General features: G+C 35.2%; 3 protein-coding genes across 6 annotated transcripts; all 3 read left to right on the forward strand.

Moving 5' to 3' along the window:
- Window positions 1-1373: 1373 nt before the first annotated feature.
- On the forward strand, window positions 1374-5126 carry LOC103482561 (uncharacterized). The gene is made up of 5 exons (XM_008438778.3): window positions 1374-1860; window positions 2048-2189; window positions 2612-2838; window positions 3328-3585; window positions 4581-5126. Exons 1-5 carry the CDS (start codon window positions 1636-1638, stop codon window positions 4884-4886), a joined length of 1158 nt encoding a protein of 385 aa, XP_008437000.1. The 5' UTR covers window positions 1374-1635; the 3' UTR covers window positions 4887-5126.
- Window positions 5127-6336: 1210 nt separating this feature from the next.
- Window positions 6337-9627, forward strand: LOC103482564 (protein NRT1/ PTR FAMILY 5.10-like). The gene is made up of 5 exons (XM_008438781.3): window positions 6337-6874; window positions 7199-7395; window positions 7484-7701; window positions 7852-8399; window positions 8503-9627. The coding sequence occupies exons 2-5, from the start codon at window positions 7287-7289 to the stop codon at window positions 9317-9319; spliced, it is 1692 nt and encodes a 563-aa protein (XP_008437003.1). The 5' UTR covers window positions 6337-6874; window positions 7199-7286; the 3' UTR covers window positions 9320-9627.
- Window positions 9628-11364: 1737 nt separating this feature from the next.
- Window positions 11365-18616, forward strand: LOC103482563 (protein NRT1/ PTR FAMILY 5.10-like). 4 transcript variants are annotated; one of them, XM_051089799.1, is made up of 5 exons: window positions 11439-11858; window positions 11933-12150; window positions 12411-12958; window positions 13077-13102; window positions 17666-18616. In XM_051089799.1, exons 1-5 carry the CDS (start codon window positions 11738-11740, stop codon window positions 18454-18456), a joined length of 1704 nt encoding a protein of 567 aa, XP_050945756.1. In that variant the 5' UTR covers window positions 11439-11737; the 3' UTR covers window positions 18457-18616. The 4 variants fall into 4 exon arrangements, with proteins under 4 accessions (XP_016898794.1, XP_050945756.1, XP_050945755.1 ...); XM_051089798.1 differs by lacking the exons at window positions 12411-12958; window positions 13077-13102 and adding exons at window positions 16602-16681; window positions 16935-17482 and having other exon boundaries at window positions 11463-11858; window positions 11933-12070; window positions 17640-18616; XM_017043305.2 differs by lacking the exon at window positions 17666-18616 and having other exon boundaries at window positions 11365-11858; window positions 13077-14093.
- The last annotated feature ends 542 nt before the right edge of the window (window positions 18617-19158 follow it).

Consider the following 19158-nt stretch of genomic DNA (forward strand, 5'->3'; position numbering starts at 1 on the left):
TTTTTTTTTTTTGTTTATTTCGTGTTTTTTCCCATTTCAAAATTTGAATTAAGGGAAATACTTTGATTAAATATAAGGTTTTTCTTTAACTTTTTCATTTGTCTTTCCTTGTTCTTTTAAGATGTTGAATATGTTTTACTCAGTGAAGAATTGATAAACATTTTGAAATAGTTTTCTTCCTTTTTATTTCTTATTAAGGTATTTTAAATTTATTGAATTTATGCTAGTTTGATTGGTCTTTTTTTTTTTTTTTTTTTTTTTTTTTTTTTTTTTTTAAATTTAATGGCTAAAATAAGGTACATAATGCCACAAATATCTTTTTTTTTTTCTTTCAACTACAATGTTCTAGAAGATCCTCTATCCTCTATAATCCCTAAGTCGACGTTGTTGAGTAGTATACCGTACATGATCACCCTGACCTCTTACATTTGATTATTTGCCTTCATTTGTAATTTGTATACTCTCGCTATGGTGTTAGTATGTCACATGTTGATCTTGGGCATCTTGACGAACTAGTGGAGTTTGACATTCTTCCATATTTAGGGTTGAGGGTAGCTGAAAATTGCTCGAATGTTTATGGTGTTAGCATTACGAGAGTAGAATAACCAAATCAAATTATATTAAATAAAATCAAATTTTTACATAAAAACAAAAGATTTATACCACAAATTATACCAACCAAGAATCAACTCAAGTTCAGTTTTTCAGCAACTCTTTTTTCTTCGATCGAATTAAGAAGAGAATGCTATACTTTCCCCAGATTTTCAAAAACTACCATACTTAACCAATCAAACCCAACAAAGAAAGTAGTGAATGCTTGACAAAATACGAGCAATCGTAAAATTTTTAGAACAACTAGACATAAAAAATTCATTTAAAAAATTTTTCACTCGTTTATTTCACAAGAATTGTCATGGAATTAGTTTAATGCCCTTCAAACCGGTGAAATTTGATTTTTATATCTGCAGAACGGATGAAATCGGATCAAATAATAATTTAATATAAATTAATCGTTATTGTTAATTTTAATTAATTATTGAATAATATATTATTTATACTTCATAATTTTTTAATTAGTACATCTATTATTCATATTTAATAATTTTTTAATTAATACATCTATTACTAGCATTCTATATTATCTTAACTATGTAAAACTATTTGATATAAAATTTTAAAATTAATTATTAATTTAAATTATATTAATTTTTTTTATTAGTTTGTTAAAGTGTTTTAATTAATAATATTCATCTAATTTATCTCTACATTAAAGTTTAGGGTTTGTTGGCATATTTTATCGAATAATTATTTAGTTTTAGATTCTATATACAAATCGGTTTATCTATTATTTTTCGAAACATTCGAATTTTAGACACTAATAACTATATCATAAAACAATATCTGCGATCAAAATAGTGTTTAGAGATAAATGAACTTCGATTCCTTCAAAAACTAATAACTTTTTTAATCTTTACCACTTAAAAAAGGTTCTATTTATTACAATTCCCCAAGTTTGATTACAATTTGCAACGATCAAATGAATTTCTACGGTCTGTGAGGTGTAATGCTGTCGAAATCTGCTTCCATCGGTTCATGCAATTGCGTTACAAATTTAGGTGTACGAATCAACCATAGATGTGCTTGCTAAGAACCACCTTACAGTTCCACTGTAACCCCATCGTTTTCAAGCAATTCTTCTACCGAATTCCCTCGTCACCCGTTTGCTCCTTTGCCACTCATCGCTACCATTTGAAGCTCAAGACTGATAATTCCATTACGAGGGCGATTTCTTCGAGAGCAGAATCGTCCGCCTTAGAAATGGTCAAAGCCATAAGGGTTCATGAACTTGGTGGCCCTGAGGTTTGTTTCCTCTCTCTCCTCGCCTTTTCTCCGGTTCTTGATTCAGTATTCGATTCTCTTACTTGGGTTTGGCATGGATTTATGTGAATTCTGTTTGTATTAGAAAAGAACCTTGTAGTATTTGAATTAGTTTAGTACATTTTTGCTTTCTTGATTGGATTTTATCTTTTGAAAATGGTGGTAACAGGTTCTCAAATGGGAGGATGTGGAAATTGGAGAGCCAAAGGAGGGTGAGGTTCGAGTTAGAAATAAGGCAATTGGCCTAAATTTTATTGATGTATACTTCAGAAAAGGAGTATACAAGGCTGCTACCATGCCCTTTACTCCAGGTATAAGGTTTCTTTAATGGTATCTTATCCTTCTTCGATGTTTAGGTATTTTGCTCCTGTCTGTCGATTGATGATGGTATTTTCATAAAATTCTGTAGGTTAGAGGTTTTCCATGTGGCTTACAGTAGGTTTGATCTTTGCAATGTCATACAACTCTCAACTTTTTTAATTCCTTCATGCTTGAAATATGAGGAAGAAGTTAGGTCCTTGCCCTTGGCGTCTCAAAATATAATTTCAAGGCTGTTAATTAATTTTTTATTAACTATCTACTGTCCCTTTGAGCTGCCATACCTTTTATCTTTTTAAATTCATATATAGTATAGTGACGAAAGTTACTTGGGTAAAACTTGATTAGAATGCTGGAGAGGTGACCGTTATTTCTACATGCCACGTTATTTGAAAAAACTTAATTTACAATGCAGGCATGGAAGCTGCTGGGGTGGTGATCGCAGTGGGCCCTGGAGTAAACGACAGGAAAGTTGGGGATCTTGTTGCTTATGCTGGAAACCCAATGGGCTCATATACCGAAGAACAAATACTTCCTGCTGACAAAGTTGTTCCAGTTCCTCCCTCAGTTGATCCTACAATTGCAGCATCTGTCATACTGAAGGGCATGACTGCTCAGTTTCTAGTCCGTCGTTGCTACAAGGTTGGTTTAGTTTCACAGTATTTATTTGCAAATGTTAGATTTAAGGTACATATGTTTCGTTTATACGTCTTTGAGGACAGTTATGAGGTTCTTCATCTAGCTTGTATGGATGTGCATTGTGCCATATACCTCAGGAAAGCAATTGGCGCAATATAAGCCTGATCTATATGAAAGGTGACATTGGGATGTATCGTTTTGGACCAATTAACAACATTTGGGTTGGATATGGTTATGACTTATGTGAATGGTATCCTCTTATATAATTTAAGAGTTGAGGGATCAATTATGAGCAAGAAATCATATCAACGTGAGAAGAAACTTTGTTAGAATTATGTTACATGATGTAATTTCTTCATGTCATCTCATCAATCTTCTAAACTTCAAATGTCGGGAAATGTCAGAGTTTCTAACTTGGATTGCCCATATATGTTGTTCCAGCATTGAAAACATTTTTATGTCCAACAAGCTTTAATCTGATGCGCTCTCCAGGTTGAACCAGGTCATATTGTCCTTGTTCATGCAGCAGCTGGTGGAGTTGGATCCCTGTTGTGTCAATGGGCCAACAGTCTTGGTGCCACTGTCATTGGTACTGTCTCAACCGAAGAGAAGGCAGCTCAAGCCAAGAGGGATGGATGCCATCATGTTATTATCTATACAAAAGAGGACTTTGTTGCTTGTGTTAATGAAATAACTTCTGGAAATGGAGTTAATGTTGTTTATGACTCTGTAGGAAAGGATACCTTTCAGGTAATTTTTGTACTTTTCATTTTGTTTTCATGTACTCTTGCAGAAACCATTGTTGTGACTTGCAAGGAAATGTTTTTGCTAACTCCTGAACAATTCAGCAATTCTTAGATACTGATTTTTTATAAACTGGCCATCTCCTAATCCACTAAATTTCTGAGCTATTTCAATTACCCATCTATCTAGTATTGGTCCAAAGTGGTGTAGCCGTGTAGTCTGTCCTTGGAGGGGGAGTATGTTAGGTACCTAAATAAGAATATTAGTATTGTGGTATTAAGGGGTGTTAGAGTAATTAGATGAAAAGTTAGTTACTGAATCTGGTTATAAATAGAGGGAGAGGATGAGTGAGTGAAGGTAGGCAACAGTTAAGTAGTTAAGGGTTTGAGTTAGTATATGCTCAAGAGGGAGGTCCCCCAGTACCTTGAGCTTTCTTTATCTTCTATTTCTTCATCTTTACATTTCAATCTATTCGGATCTTGTTCTAGTTAGGAACTATCCTAACAGAGTATTAGGTCTCTTCCTTTACAGAAGTTTTTCTAATGCTTATTATGATCTAAATTCTCCTGCCGTACTGATTGGAAGAATGATCTCGCAATCTAGTTCTCTGGGAGAAAGCTGATTGAGCCTAAATGATGTAATTAGAGTCGTGTGAGTCAGTTAAGGAGTCTGTAAATCACTCGTGTGTTGGCTTGTCAGATATGTAGAGGAAAGGCAGTGAAGTTTTGTATATTATAAGGAGAGGCTCAAGCTTCTCGTAGTTTCTGAGAACCTGTCCGAACTGTCTTTCTAATTCTATACCGTTGGCTTTGACTGTGTTCTTATCACACACTTTTGTATTTATGTCTCATCTGTGGATAGTATGGCGTTTTGAATTAAATTCTATTCAATCGTAAGTTGGGGGATCTTTTTTCCAATTACTAAAATTCTTGAACTGATCTGTCTGCATTTTATTTGACTTGGCGTCATTCATGGAAATTCTTCTTTTCCCCCATAAACAGGGATCGTTGGCATGTCTAAAAACTCGTGGCTACATGGTGAGTTTTGGACAATCATCAGGTACACCTGACCCAGTTCCACTCTCGGCACTTGCAGCGAAATCTCTGTTTTTAACAAGGCCTTCCCTCATGCAATATACCACAATCCGGGACGAGCTACTGGAGGCTGCTAAAGAGGTATTCGCAAATGTAGAATCTGGCGCTTTACGGGTTCATGTTAATCGTACATACCCTTTATCTGAAGCTGCACAAGCACACTCTGACCTTGAGAGCCGAAAAACAACTGGGTCAGTTGTGCTTCTTCCTTAAAAGACTGTCTTTTGGAAAATGGTGGTTTATGCTGGTGAATGATTGATTGAATATATGGAAAACCATTTCTCTTTATACGGTTTTGGTAATGACTTCGTGAAATAAAATGGCTATGGGACTTTGATTCCTATGAAGTTATGATGCATAGATTTGACGATTGTATTTAGCACATATGCTTTTGCAAACTACTTTTTCTGTTACTTTATTTGGTTTAAAGACTAAAATTTTGGTTTCAGTTCATCTAGGTCTTTATACTTTCGATTTTGATCTCTATATTTTCAACTTTTGTCCATTTTGATCATTGAGCTTCTAACCGGTGGCTCTTATGGTCCTTCAAAAGTAAATTAAAAATAAATGTGTTTGTACCGTAATTAGAATGACAAAGATAATAAATGGGTATCCTCTCATCCATCAACTTTGTGGGTTTATTCTCTCTTTGTCGGTTTTGATCTCGGTATTTTGTGTTGTAGCATGAGAGCGAGATCATCACGACTTAAAAGGTAGGATAACTTTCATCTTTCTCCTAGATTTCAAGTCATCCATATAGACCATTTATAAGATCATCAAACCATAAATTTATTAAGCATTTTATAACTTAAAATTGTAATTATTTTATAATTTATGATATTACATTTTTGTTTTAAATGACAAAACAATATCAAATAAAATGTAATATTTTATTTTATTTCGTATGGTTATTAGTTTGTAATATTAGAATATATTATGTAATACCATTTTTAAGTGTCTTAAAAATAAAGTAAATTTATAACGTAAAATAGGAAATTTAATTTAAATTATGAAAATGTTTATAAATACAACCGAGTATGTGTGATAAATTTTAGACTACCATATGTATTTATCAATTTGTCTATAAGAGTCCATCATATATATATATATATATATATATATATATATATATATATATATATATTTGTAATATTTTACTATGTTTAGTAAATATTTCGATTCATCCTGCTATATTTATTTTGGAGTGTTATCAAATATTATATATTTGAGAAAACTTTTCTAAATATAATTTTTATATAAGTTTTGAAGAACACGTGCTCTTTTGAGTTTTAAGTTATGCATTTATTATAAATAATTATATGATATTTTAATTTCTAAAAATCATATTCACTTAAAAAAAATGTTTTCTTAGATTTTAAATATCGTATAATTATTGTTTAAAGAAATCAAGTAAATATGTAATGTAATGACTTTTTAAACCTATTCTAAAAAATTGCTATTTTCTGTTTCTCATTTTCTATTTAACTTTTTCTGTTTCATCTTTTTCGTTTTTTGTTTTCTATTTTCTGTTTTTTGTTTTCTTGACTCCTGTTTTTTAATTTTTCTTCTTTTCCCATTTTATGATAATTATATCGAAAATGGCTGGAATTCTTTGTGTGATCGACATAAATTCTTGGTGTAATTGACATAACTGAGTGAAGGGAAAGTGATTGGAGAAAGGGGTAGTTAACGGTATTATTGTGGAAGTTGAGGGAACTTATGGACTAAATAAATGAATCTAAAGTGAAGATTAGAAAGATATATTTTATTACTCGGAGGATCCGCGACGACTCAGTTCTGATCCATTTCTCTCTCCCGCCCCTTTTTTCGCCACCATCCCCCACCCTCCCGATTTCTTCTCCGACGACCAACTCTGGAATCTCCAAACTCACGCCCACGCTGCATTGTTCTTTTCTCCGGCGGATTTCTCTTCAGCTAGCTTCAAGGCGGCGGTGCTACTCAAGCTCACGACAGTGACGACAGAAACCCGCGCCTTTCACCCCTCAACTGGCAGTGACAAGGCTTTTCTTGACCGATTATAAACCGGACACCGCTTTTGCCCTCAATTCAGTTTGTACAGAGCTTGAAGAAGACAAAACGGCGAAATCGAACTTATTCGATTAAGAACCAAACTAAATTTGATGCTGTTTGCCGTCTTTTAGTAGATTCGTACTTCCAGCAGCAATCACGAGTCAATTTTGGTAAGATTTGGATACTGAAGTTGTGTTTAAACCTTTTCAATCTCGACTAGAGTAGGTTAGACGTTCTTTAACCTTTGGAAAGTTTCTGTATGCAGTTTTTTTTGACAATTTGTCATTTGTTAAGCCAAGAGATACCATAGAACTATACGTTTTTTGTTTTTCTCGTGATGGCTACCGAAAATTCAAGGTTTTGAGCAAATTATTGATTTCGGTTTGGCTTTTGCCAATAAAATTGGATGAATGGTCTGATAATGAGATTGATGCAATGATAGAAATTGGAGGAAATGATTTTGCTAATGCAATTATATGCGGCCTTTATCTCAGTTGGATATACAAAACATGGACTAAGGAGTGTTCAAAGTTCATTTGGTAAGATTCGTACTTGCAAGCGTTTGTAAGTAATAAGTGTAAAATGGAGGTTCCTCTATTGGATGAGACGGTGGAGGGTGCAGTTGATTACAATGGCAACCCAGTCTGTAGATCCAATTCCGGCGGCTGGAGATCTGCCTCCCTCATTATAGGTAAATGTAAATCATCATTAGCGTCTTCTTTTTCTTCTCTTTCCCTATGACCCTATCCAATTTATGTATCCTGTCCGATTGTTATAAGGAGTGGAGGTTGCTGAGAGATTTGCCTACTATGGAGTTTCCTCCAACTTGATTAACTTCTTGACGGACCAGCTTCAGCAGTCAACGGTCACGGCAGCTAAGAATGTCAATGCCTGGTCCGGTACCGCCTCCTTGCTACCTTTACTCGGCGCCTTTCTGGCTGATTCATTCCTAGGACGATACTGGACTATTGTTCTTTCCTCTGCCCTCTACATTCTGGTTCCTCCACTACTTTATTCTCTTGTTTTGTGTGCTTCTCCTTTTCCATTCCCATTTCGCAACTATAAAGTTTTACAAGATTATGCAAGTTTCTGGGTAGGGATATGATAATTTAGGATTATTTTTTCTTTTGTTGTTTCTGGAATTTAGGGCCTTGGGTTGTTGACCATGTCTGCATTGATATCTTCTCCAAGCACTTCTGCCTGCCAACAGACTGAAAAATCCTTACCATGTTCTCCCAATCTTTTCCAAGTTATTTTGTTTTTCTTCTCCTTATATTTGGTCGGATTGGCTCAAGGGGGACACAAGCCTTGCGTCCAAGCTTTTGGAGCCGACCAATTTGATGGACAACATCCAGAAGAGAGCATATCTAAAAGCTCTTTCTTCAATTGGTGGTATTTTGGTATCTCTTTGGCCACTTTTGCAACTGTTAATATCTTGAACTATGTGCAAGATAACCTCAGCTGGAGTCTTGGTTTTGGAATTCCTTGTATTGCTATGGTTTTAGCACTTGTAGTCTTCTTCCTTGGAACTAGGACGTACAGGTTCAGTAACAGAGGGGATGAGGAAAACCCATTTGTAAGAATTGGACGGGTGTTTATCACTGCAGTAAAAAATTGGCGAGTGAATTCTTCAGAAATGGCTCGTGAAGAGGAAATCCGTGGCCTTTTACCTCACCATAGCTCTAAACAGTTGAGGTAAATTAGATGTCTAAAACAAGGGTAACGTTGGCTTAGAAACAATTTTAATATGTATGTATTATTGTAACACTTTTCTTTACTGGATTCTATAATTTGGTAGGTTTCTCGATAAGGCTTTGATCGCACCTAATAGTTTGAAGGAAGACGGTCGTGCATGTAGCATCAGTGAAGTTGAGGAAGCAAAAGCAGTCCTGAGGCTTGTTCCGATATGGGTGACATGCTTAGCATTTGCTATTGTATTCTCTCAGTCATCAACTTTCTTTACAAAACAAGGAGTCACAATGGATAGATCAATAGCTTTTGGGTTTGAAGTACCGGCTGCTTCACTTCAATCTTTTATCAGTCTAGCCATTGTCATTTCCCTTATGATATATGATCGCATACTCATTCCGATTGCAAGAAATTTCACTGGGAAACCTTCTGGAATAACAACGCTACAAAGAATTGGATTTGGGATGCTACTATCTGCTATTTCCATGGTCATTGCTGCATTAGTTGAGATTAAAAGGCTTAAAACAGCTCAAGAATATGGTTTGGTTGATCTGCCTAAGGCGACTGTTCCTTTGAGTATATGGTGGCTGGTTCCTCAGTATGTTCTGTTTGGAGTTGCCGATGCTTTCACCATGGTTGGGTTGCAGGAGTTTTTTTATGACCAAGTTCCGAGTGGATTAAGAAGCATTGGTCTCTCCTTGTATTTGAGTATCTTTGGGATTGGCAACTTTTTAAGCAGCTTTCTCATCTCTGCCATTGAAAAATTAACTAGTGGGAATGGCAAACAGAGTTGGTTTGACAATAATCTCAACAAAGCTCATCTCGATTACTTCTACTGGTTACTTGTTGGACTTAGTGCTCTTGGGTTGGCTGCTTTCTTATTTTCTACCAGAACTTACATCTATAACAAGGGGAACACCATGTAAGTATAATTTGGTAGGGTGTATTTGGTCTGAGGAGTTAGAGAAATAGGAGTTGGGAAGTGAAAGTAGTAAGCTCCAATTTCGTTTGTTCTAAGGGAATTTGTTGGTCTCACTATCGAAAAACATCAATTTTGTATATTATCTACTATTTAAGTTGTGGGTGGAGAGTTCCCGAATCCCTAGATTTCAGGATTCCTTAGAACTCACTATTCCATTTCTTACAAATCCATGGGATGAAAATGCATCTTTTTGTACTGCAATGCAACAGCTTGAATTTTTTTGGGAATCCTATTTTTAAAGTCGTTTTCATAGTTACTTGTGTAGAAGCCTCTCGCTTTGTGGGAACAAGAAATTACATCCACCTTAGAACTCCGACATCTGTTGATCGTTCGGTGGTCCTAATTCACGAGGTAAGTTTGTGTATGAAGATGGAAATTTGTTGATTAGGTTGTTTTGTGATTTGTCAAACTTTCCATAGAGGTTAGAAATTTGAGAAATAAGCATGAAAAGGTGGAGTGCATTTATTACGTACATTTATGGATGTTTTAACAAGATTATGTGAGTTATGAATAACAAAGAAACTCATAAAAGTCATATTGATACTATATTTTTATGTTATTTGTTTTTAGTTGTGCTTAAATGATATAATTTTTTTTATAATTTTTCAGTATGTTTAATGTATGGAACATATATTTTTATATAATATATTATTAGAAAATATGAAACAAGCAAGTTATCGAACACGTTTCTGTTCTTTGTTTTTTGTTCTAAAAAAAGGAAAAAGTAAGGAAAAGAAAACGAAAAACAGAAAACAAGAAACGAGAATATTATCAAACAAGCCTTAAATAATGGCATGCTAAACAAGGTACATATCGGCCATTACTTCCTTTGATTTCATAGATTGTCCAATCAAATAATTTGTTTTACTCAAATTTTCCTTTACTTTTTTAATCTAATTATAATTTATTTAGGTACGAAGATTTGTCCCAATAAAACTTATAGAAATCGTTTCAAAAAAAAAAAAAAACTATTTTCACATAAAAAATGAATTATATAGAATTTTAAAGATTTTGATATGATTATAAATAGTTTCAATTTTTTTTTTTTGCTATATCTAAAATACTTTTTTCTAATATATATTATTTTAAAGTTATAATTTAAATTAGTTATCAAAAAGCCAACCTGAAATATAATATAATTGTATAATTACATAATTATATAGAAAAACAAACCTAAATATCTAAAATAATTTGGATCAATATGATATGAGAGATTCAAAAATACAAAAACAAAAACAAAACTTTTAAAATTTGTAAATTCCTGATTTCAGATTTTTAAATCATTGAATAAATGTTTCATGCCACATACTTTATTAAGTTAACTTTTAAATATAAACATTATCACATTCTACCATTGCAAGTCAGGAAACTATATATATACACATAACTGTGGGTCTAAAATTTTATGTAAAAAAAGATACAAGTTCATATAAAATATAATTTTAGATTCATTGATGAACAATAGTGGATCACAACTTTATATTAGTGTAAAATTTTAATCGAATAACTTCTAAATTTGTACTATTTTTAAATACAATATTATCAGATGCAATATTAGTAATAAACATATAGATATATAATTTGGGTGCACATCATCATCACTCTACCGTCCACGCTGTATTGTTTATTCTTTTGTCCTTTGCATTTCCCTTCAGCTCGGCTCATGGGTGTCGGTGCCACATAAGCTCACGACAGTGACGAAAGCAACCGGCCGCTTTCACCCATGAATGCAGCGGTGAGGCTTCCTTTTCTTCGCTGATTATCGACCTTCGGCTGTGATCCTCGCCGCTTTTCGCCTCAAATCAGTTTGTCCATATCTAGAAGATGACAGAACGGCGAAATCGAACTTATTCCATCACCAATCAGACTATATTTCATGCTGTTTGGCTTATTTCGGTAAACTTGGAGTAGTTTCGTACCAATGCGAACACCTTCTAGCAGCAATTCAAGTCAATTTTGATTTGAATCGTAAAGTTATGTTTAAACTCTGTCAATCTCTATCAAAGTATGTTAGATCATTCTTTATACTATGGAAAGTCTCTGTTTGTATGTTATGACTTTTTGTTAGGTCAAAAGATACAGTAGAACAGTACATTTTTTTTGTTTCTATCTTGTGATGGGTTTAGAAAATTCAAAGTTCTGAGCACATTATTGATTTCGGTTTAGGTTTTGTAAATATCAATGGAGATGAATGGTCTGATGATGAGACTGATGCAATGATAAGGATTAGAGGAAATGGTTTTGATAATGCAGTATACGAGGCTTTTATCTCTGTTGGATATACAAAGCCTGGACTAAGTGCTGATGAGTGTTCAGAGTTCATTTGATAAGATTCTGATTTGCAAGCCTTTCTAATTAATAAATGTTCAACAAAATGGAGGCTCCTCTATTGGATGAGATGGTGGAGGGGGCAGTTGATTACAATGGCCACCCAGTCTGCAGATTCACTTCCGGCGGCTGGAGATCCGCCTCCCTGATCATAGGTAAATTATCAATAGTCTCTTCTCTTTCTTCTCTTTCCCTATCCAATTTTTGTATCCTCTCGAATCGTAATCAGGGGTGGAGATTGCGGAGAGATTCGCCTTTTATGGAGCTTCCTCCAATTTGATCAACTTCTTAACGGACCAGCTCCAGCAGTCGACTGCCAGGGCAGCCAAGAATATCAACGCCTGGTCTGGTACCGCGGCCTTGCTACCTTTGCTCGGCGCCTTTCTAGCTGATTGCTTCCTTGGACGATACCGTACCATTATTATTTCCTCTGCTCTTTATGTTCTGGTTCCTAAACCACTTTATGCTCTTACTCTTTTATTGCTTTTCTTTTCCAAATCCTAACTATAGAAAATCTCACAAGACTATGCAAGTTATTGGCTCGGGATCTGGTAATTCAGGATTATTTTGATTCCAATTCTTTCAAGTAATACTTGAATAGTGGAAACAACTGGAAATTTCAAATTAGTTTTCTCTTCTTAAATTGAAATTTTCAAAATAGTTATTCCGTGTGTAACTTTATTCTTTTTGTTTTTTCTCAAATTTAGGGCCTTGGGTTGTTGACTGTTTCTGCAACATTACCTTCTCTCGGCATTTCTGCCTGCCAACAGACTGAAAAATTCCTGCCATGTTCCCCCAATCCAGTCCAAGTAATTTTGTTTTTCTTCTCCTTATATCTGGTGGCATTTGCTCAAGGGGGACACAAACCCTGCGTCCAAGCTTTTGGTGCCGACCAATTCGATGGACAGCATCCCGAAGAGAGCAAAGCTAAAAGCTCTTTCTTCAATTGGTGGTACTTCGGTATCTCTTTGGCCGGATTTTTAACGGTTAATGTCATGAGCTATGTGCAAGATTATCTCAGTTGGAGTCTTGGTTTCGGGATTCCCTGTATTGTAATGGTTTTTGCCCTTGCAATCTTCTTGCTTGGAACTAGGAAATACAGGTTCGGTAACAGAGGAGATGAGGAAAACCCATTTGTAAGAATTGGACGGGTGTTTATCACGGCAATAAGAAATTGGCATGTGAACTCTTCAGAAATAGCTCATGAAGAGGAAACACATGGCCTTTTACCGAACCACAACTCTAAGCAGTTGAGGTAATTCAAATGTCTAAAAGAAGGGTAAAATGTATGATTTGTCACCATTAGAGTATTTCTGTGTAGTTGCCTTAGAAACCATGTGACCATTTCTTTACTGGATTCTATAATTTTGTAGGTTTCTCAACAAAGCTTTGATTGTACCTAATAATTTGAAAGAAGACGGTCATGCATGTAGCATCAATGAAGTTGAGGAAGCAAAAGCAGTACTGAGGCTCATTCCAATTTGGGTGACATGCTTAGCATATGCTATTGTATTGTCTCAGATATCAACTTTCTTTACAAAACAAGGAGTGACAATGGACAGATCAATAGTTGTTGGATTTGAAGTACCAGCTGCTTCACTTCAATGTTTTACCGGTCTAGGCATTATCATTTCCCTCCTGATATATGATCGCATACTCATTCCAATTGCAAGAAAGTTCACTGGGAAACCTTCTGGAATTACAATGCTACAAAGAATTGGATTTGGGATGCTATTATCCATCATTTCCATGGTTATTGCTGCATTAGTCGAGGGAAAAAGGCTCAAAACAGCTCAAGAATATGGTTTGGTTGATCTGCCAAAGGCGATTATTCCTTTGAGTATATGGTGGCTTGTTCCTCAATACATATTATTTGGAGTTGCTGATACATTCACGTTGGTTGGGTTGCAGGAGTTTTTCTATGACCAAGTTCCGAGTGGATTAAGAAGCATTGGTCTCTCCTTATACTTGAGTATTCTTGGCATTGGCAACTTTTTAAGTAGCTTTCTCATCTCTGCCATTGAAAAATTAACTAGTGGGGATGGCAAACAAAGCTGGTTTGACAATAATCTCAACAAAGCTCATCTCGATTACTTCTACTGGTTGCTTGTTGTGCTTAGTGCTGTTGGGTTGGCTGCTTTCCTATTTTCTGCCAGAACTTACATCTATAACAAGGGGAACACTACGTGATTATGAAGTTATGAGATTGGAAATGCATTTTTATGTACTGTGAAATCCTTTTTTTTGGAGTTGTGTTGATAATTATTTTTTTTAGAAGCCTTTCCTATGCTTTGTTGGAACAAGAAATTAGGAAGACCACATGAACTCCACCGTCTAGGAGCTTTGTCATTTAAAACTGTGTGATTATTGGATGGATATGCATTGTCAAATATCTTATATCTTCGAACTCTGTTGATAGAGGGGTAAGTTTGTCGATGAAGATGAAAATTTATTGATTGTGATGGTTAGGTAATTTGTCGAACTTTCTATGAAGTTTGGAAATTGGACAGGGAGCTTGAGGTTCAATTTTATGGGAACTATTTCTTTCTACTCTCTTGCAGTAAAGAAGATGATCGTGGGAGAATGATCAAACAGGACCCTTGTGTTGAATTCAAATAGAGAATGTAGAGAGAAATGGAGAAATCTCAGGATGGTTTCTCAAAGCAATTAATGGAAAGAGGGCATTAGATACACACTACAGAGCGTGACATACGGAGATAAACATAATCCTAAATAGTCCCCAACACCTTGGTTTTTTTTGGGAAATTTCTCTCATTTTCCAAAGGTTCTTTTTTCCCTTCCTCCTATCATCAAGGAGGTAAGTCAAATGGAATGAATGGAATGAGTTTATAAGTAATGTAATAAAAGGATTATGTTTTTTGATGGAGTGTTTTGGCTCAATTTGTAATACAAATTTATTCCTTTTTTTACGATTGTTAAATCAATTATATTTTTTATTGTTTTCACATTCTACAATTTCATTTTTATTCTGTCTTCAATCACTCATGTTTTGCAACACTCCTTCGATTTCGAGTAATTTAGATTACATTTCAGATCTCAAAGTAGTCCTTAAATGTTTAATCAATTTTGTTGGTTTTTTGGATGATTTTGGATTGTAGGAATGGTGCTCCTTGTCGTCTCCAACGGAGTGAGTAAACAAAATTAGTCTTTTATCTTGTAGGGTATAACTTTTTTTTAACATAATTTAGTTTCTAACTCTTAAAAAGCACAGGGAAAGAAAGAAAAAAAAGGGATTTTTTTTTTATAATGCATTTTAAAAAAGTAATGTCAAAAATAGGGTGGGAGGTAAAATATTGACAAAAATAGAGTGATTTTGTGGAAGTCGTGTACGGGGTCCACGACTTCAATGCATGGACCCCGCTCCCTTAAATAACTTGTTGGGCCCACGTATTAAATAATAAATATATAAATATATAAATATTATTTAATACGTGTGGGACCCACACATTAAATACTAAATAAATATATATATATTGAATATCTTAGGGAGTAGGGTCCGTCTACGATTTCCTAGCAAAGTCGTGTACAAAATCACTCTATTTTTGTCAATACTTTGCCTCCCACCCTATTTTTGACATTACTTTTTTAAAATGCATTATTAAAAAAAAAAGATTAAAAAAAGCATAAAAGGGAAAAGGATGGCTACCCATCTGAAACTTGGCTACCTTATCTACTTGCTATTAAGAGTCCGTTTGATAATGTTTCTTATTTTGTAAGAATAGATGTATTTTATAATCATTTGTTTTTCGTTCTCATTTTATTTGATTCTAATTTCATTATGCCAAGAAACTTCTAGTTGGCTCATTGTCGGGAAGTGATGCCTATATTCACTTTAGGCTTGTTTTGGGTTCAATTCTCATGATTGCGTTATTTATTTATTTTATTAATTTTTCATATTTATATTTCAATATTCTCTTATTTTTCTATAACGATTTGATTTTCAAATTTTTAGTTTAATAAATATAATATTATCATATGCAAATTCATATATATATATATATAATTTGGGTTCACATCATCATCTCTCTACCACAGAAATTAACGGCCATCGTCTATCTACCGTTCACGCTAAGTTGTTTTTCTTACCTCTCCTCTCCATTTCTCTTCAGCTACGATCGAAGTGTCGGTGCTACACAAGCTCACGACAGTTACGGAAGAAATCGGCCGCTTTCACCCATGAATGCAGCAGAGATGCTTCCTTTTCTTGGCTGATTATCGACCTTCGGCTGTGATCCTCGCCGCTTTTGGCCTCAAATCAGTTTGTCCATATCTTGCAGATGACAGAACGGCGAAATCGAACTTATTCCATCACCAATCAGACTACATGTGATGCTATTTAGCTTCTTTCGGTAAACTCCGAGTATTTTCGTACCAATGCGAAGACCTTCTAGCAGCAATGATAAAGATTAAAGGAAATGGTTTTGATAATGCAATATATGAGGCTTTTATCTCTGTTTGATATACAAAGCCTGGACTAAGTGGTGATGAGTGTGTTCAAAGTTCATTGCATAAGATTCTGATTTGCAAGCCTTTCTAATTAGTAAGTGTTCAACAAAATGGAGACTCCTCTATTGGATGAGACGGTGGAGGGGGTAGTTGATTACAATGGCCACCCAGTCTGCAGATTCAATTCCGGCGGCTGGAGATCCGCCTCCCTCATCATAGGTAAATCATCATTAGTCTCTTCTCTTTCTTCTCTTTCCCTATCCAATTTTTGTATCCTCACGAATCGTAATCAGGGGTGGAGATTGCGGAGAGATTCGCCTTCTATGGAGCATCCTCCAATTTGATTAACTTCTTGACGGACCAGCTCCATCAGTCGACTGCCATGGCAGCCAAGAATGTCAATGTCTGGTCTGGTACCGCGGCCTTGCTACCTTTACTCGGCGCCTTTCTAGCTGATTGCTTCCTTGGACGATACCGTACCATTATTATTTCCTCTGCTCTTTATGTTCTGGTTCCTAAACTACTTTATCCTCTTACTCTTTTATTGCTTTTCTTTTCCAAATCCGAACTATATAAAATCTCACAAGGCTATGCAAGTTATTGGCTCGGGATCGGTAATTCAGGATTATTTTGATTCCTGTTCTTTCACGTAATACTTAATAGTGGAAACAACTGGAAATTTCAAATAGTTTTTTCTTCATAAATTGAAACTTCCAAAATATTCACTGCGGTCACTTTTTCCTTTTGTTGTTTCTGGAATTTAGGGCCTTGGGTTGTTGACCTTGTCTGCAGCATTACCTTCTCTCGGCATTTCTGCCTGCCAACAGGCTGAAAAATTCCTGCCATGTTCCCCCAATCTAGTCCAAGTAATTTTGTTTTTCTTCTCCTTATATCTGGTGGCATTTGCTAAAGGGGGACATGAGCCTTGCATCCAAGCTTTCGGAGCCGACCAATTTGATGAACAGCATCCAGAAGAGAGAAAAGCTAAAAGCTCTTTCTTCAATTGGTGGTACTTGGGTATCTCTTTGGCTTGCTTGTCAACTGTTAATATCATGAGCTATGTGCAAGATAACCTCAGTTGGAGTCTTGGGTTTGGAATTCCTTGTATTGCGATGGTTTTTGGACTTGCAGTCTTCTTGCTTGGAACTAGGACGTACAGGTTCAGTAACAGAAAATATGAGGAAAACCCATTTGTAAGAATTGGACGGGTGTTTATCACTGCAATAAGAAATTGGCAAGTAAACTCTACAGAGATAGCTCATGACGAGGAAACTCATGGCCTTTTACCGCACCATAACTCTAAACAGTTGAGGTAAATTAAGTGTCTAAAAGAAGGGTAAAGTGTATGCTTAATCACCTTTTGGAGTATTTCTGTTCTCGCCAGAAATGTTGTCCTTAAGTGGATGTACTATGTGACTGCCCTAGAAACCATGCAACCATTTTCTTTAATGGATTGTATAATTTTGTAGGTTTCTCGACAAAGCTTCGATTGTACCTAATAGTTCGAAGGAAGAAAGTCAAGCATGTAGCATCAATGAAGTTGAGGAAGCAAAAGCAATACTGAGGCTTGTTCCAATTTGGGTGACATGCTTAACATATGCTATTGTATTCTCCCAGTCATCAACTTTCTTTATAAAACAAGGAGTCACACTGGACAGATCAATAGTTGTTGGATTTGAAGTACCAGCTGCTTCACTTCAATCTTTTATCAGTCTAGGTGTTGTCATTTCCCTCGTAATATATGATCGCGTACTCATTCCAACTGCAAGAAAGTTCACTGGAAAACCTTCTGGAATTACAATGCTACAAAGAATTGGATTTGGGATGCTATTATCCATCATTTCCATGGTTGTTGCTGCATTAATTGAGGGAAAAAGGCTCAAAACAGCTCGAGAATATGGTTTGGTTGATTTGCCAAAGGCGACTATTCCTTTGAGTATATGGTGGCTGGTTCCCCAATATGTATTATTTGGAGTAGCCAGTACTTTCACCATGGTTGGTTTGCAGGAGTTCTTCTATGACCAAGTTCCGAGTAGAATAAGAAGCATTGGTGTCTCCTTGAATTTGAGTATTTTTGGCACTGGCAGCTTTCTAAGCAGCTTTCTCATCTCTACCATTGAAAAATTAACTAGTGGGGATGGGAAACAAAGTTGGTTTGACAATAATCTCAACAAAGCTCATCTTGATTACTTCTACTGGTTGCTTGTTGGGCTTAGCGTTGTTGGGTTGGCTGCTTTCTTGTGTTTTGCAAGAACTTACATCTATAATAAGGGGAACACCACGTAAGTATAATTTGATAGTGTGTTTGGTTCGAGGAGTTGAGAAATAGGAGTTGAAAAGTAAGAGTAGTAAACTCCATTCTTATTTATCCTAAGGGGGTTTGTGGATCCTACCGTTGAAAAACATATATTTTAAACATTATCAAATATTTACGTTGTGAGTTCAAGAGTTCACTAATCCGTAGATTTTAGGACTATCTGAGCTCAATATTATAGAGCATTACTATTTAAATCTATGAGATTTAAAGTATATCTTTTATGTACTGAAATTCAATGGTTTGAAACTTAGATTTAGGATTTTGGGAATTTTATTTTTAGAGTTGTCTTCATAGTTACTTGCCTAGAAGGCTCTCTTGCTTTGTTGGAACAAGAAATTACATCCAAGTTGAACTCAGTCATCGATTAATTGGGCAATAATTTTAATTCATGAGGTAATTAAGTTTGTCATTGAGGATAAAAATCTGTTGATGATTAGTCAAACTTTCCATAAAGCTTGGAATTTTGAGAAGTAAGCACGGTCGATCAATTATTGACAAATATGTTACCGGCGAATTTAGTATAGGTTTGGGTTTGAGTCCCTCAACTTTATGCTCTTTACATAATATATATTAAAAAAAAAAGTATAATTATACTAGTCCTAGTAGCTATCCATCGATAAAACTATCATCCAACTCCCTTTAAACTCAAATTCTAGCTCCGCTCTTTACAT

The sequence above is a fragment of the Cucumis melo genome, chromosome 9 (assembly GCF_025177605.1).
Source record: "Cucumis melo cultivar AY chromosome 9, USDA_Cmelo_AY_1.0, whole genome shotgun sequence".
In the NCBI taxonomy this organism is placed as follows: Eukaryota; Viridiplantae; Streptophyta; class Magnoliopsida; order Cucurbitales; family Cucurbitaceae; genus Cucumis; species Cucumis melo.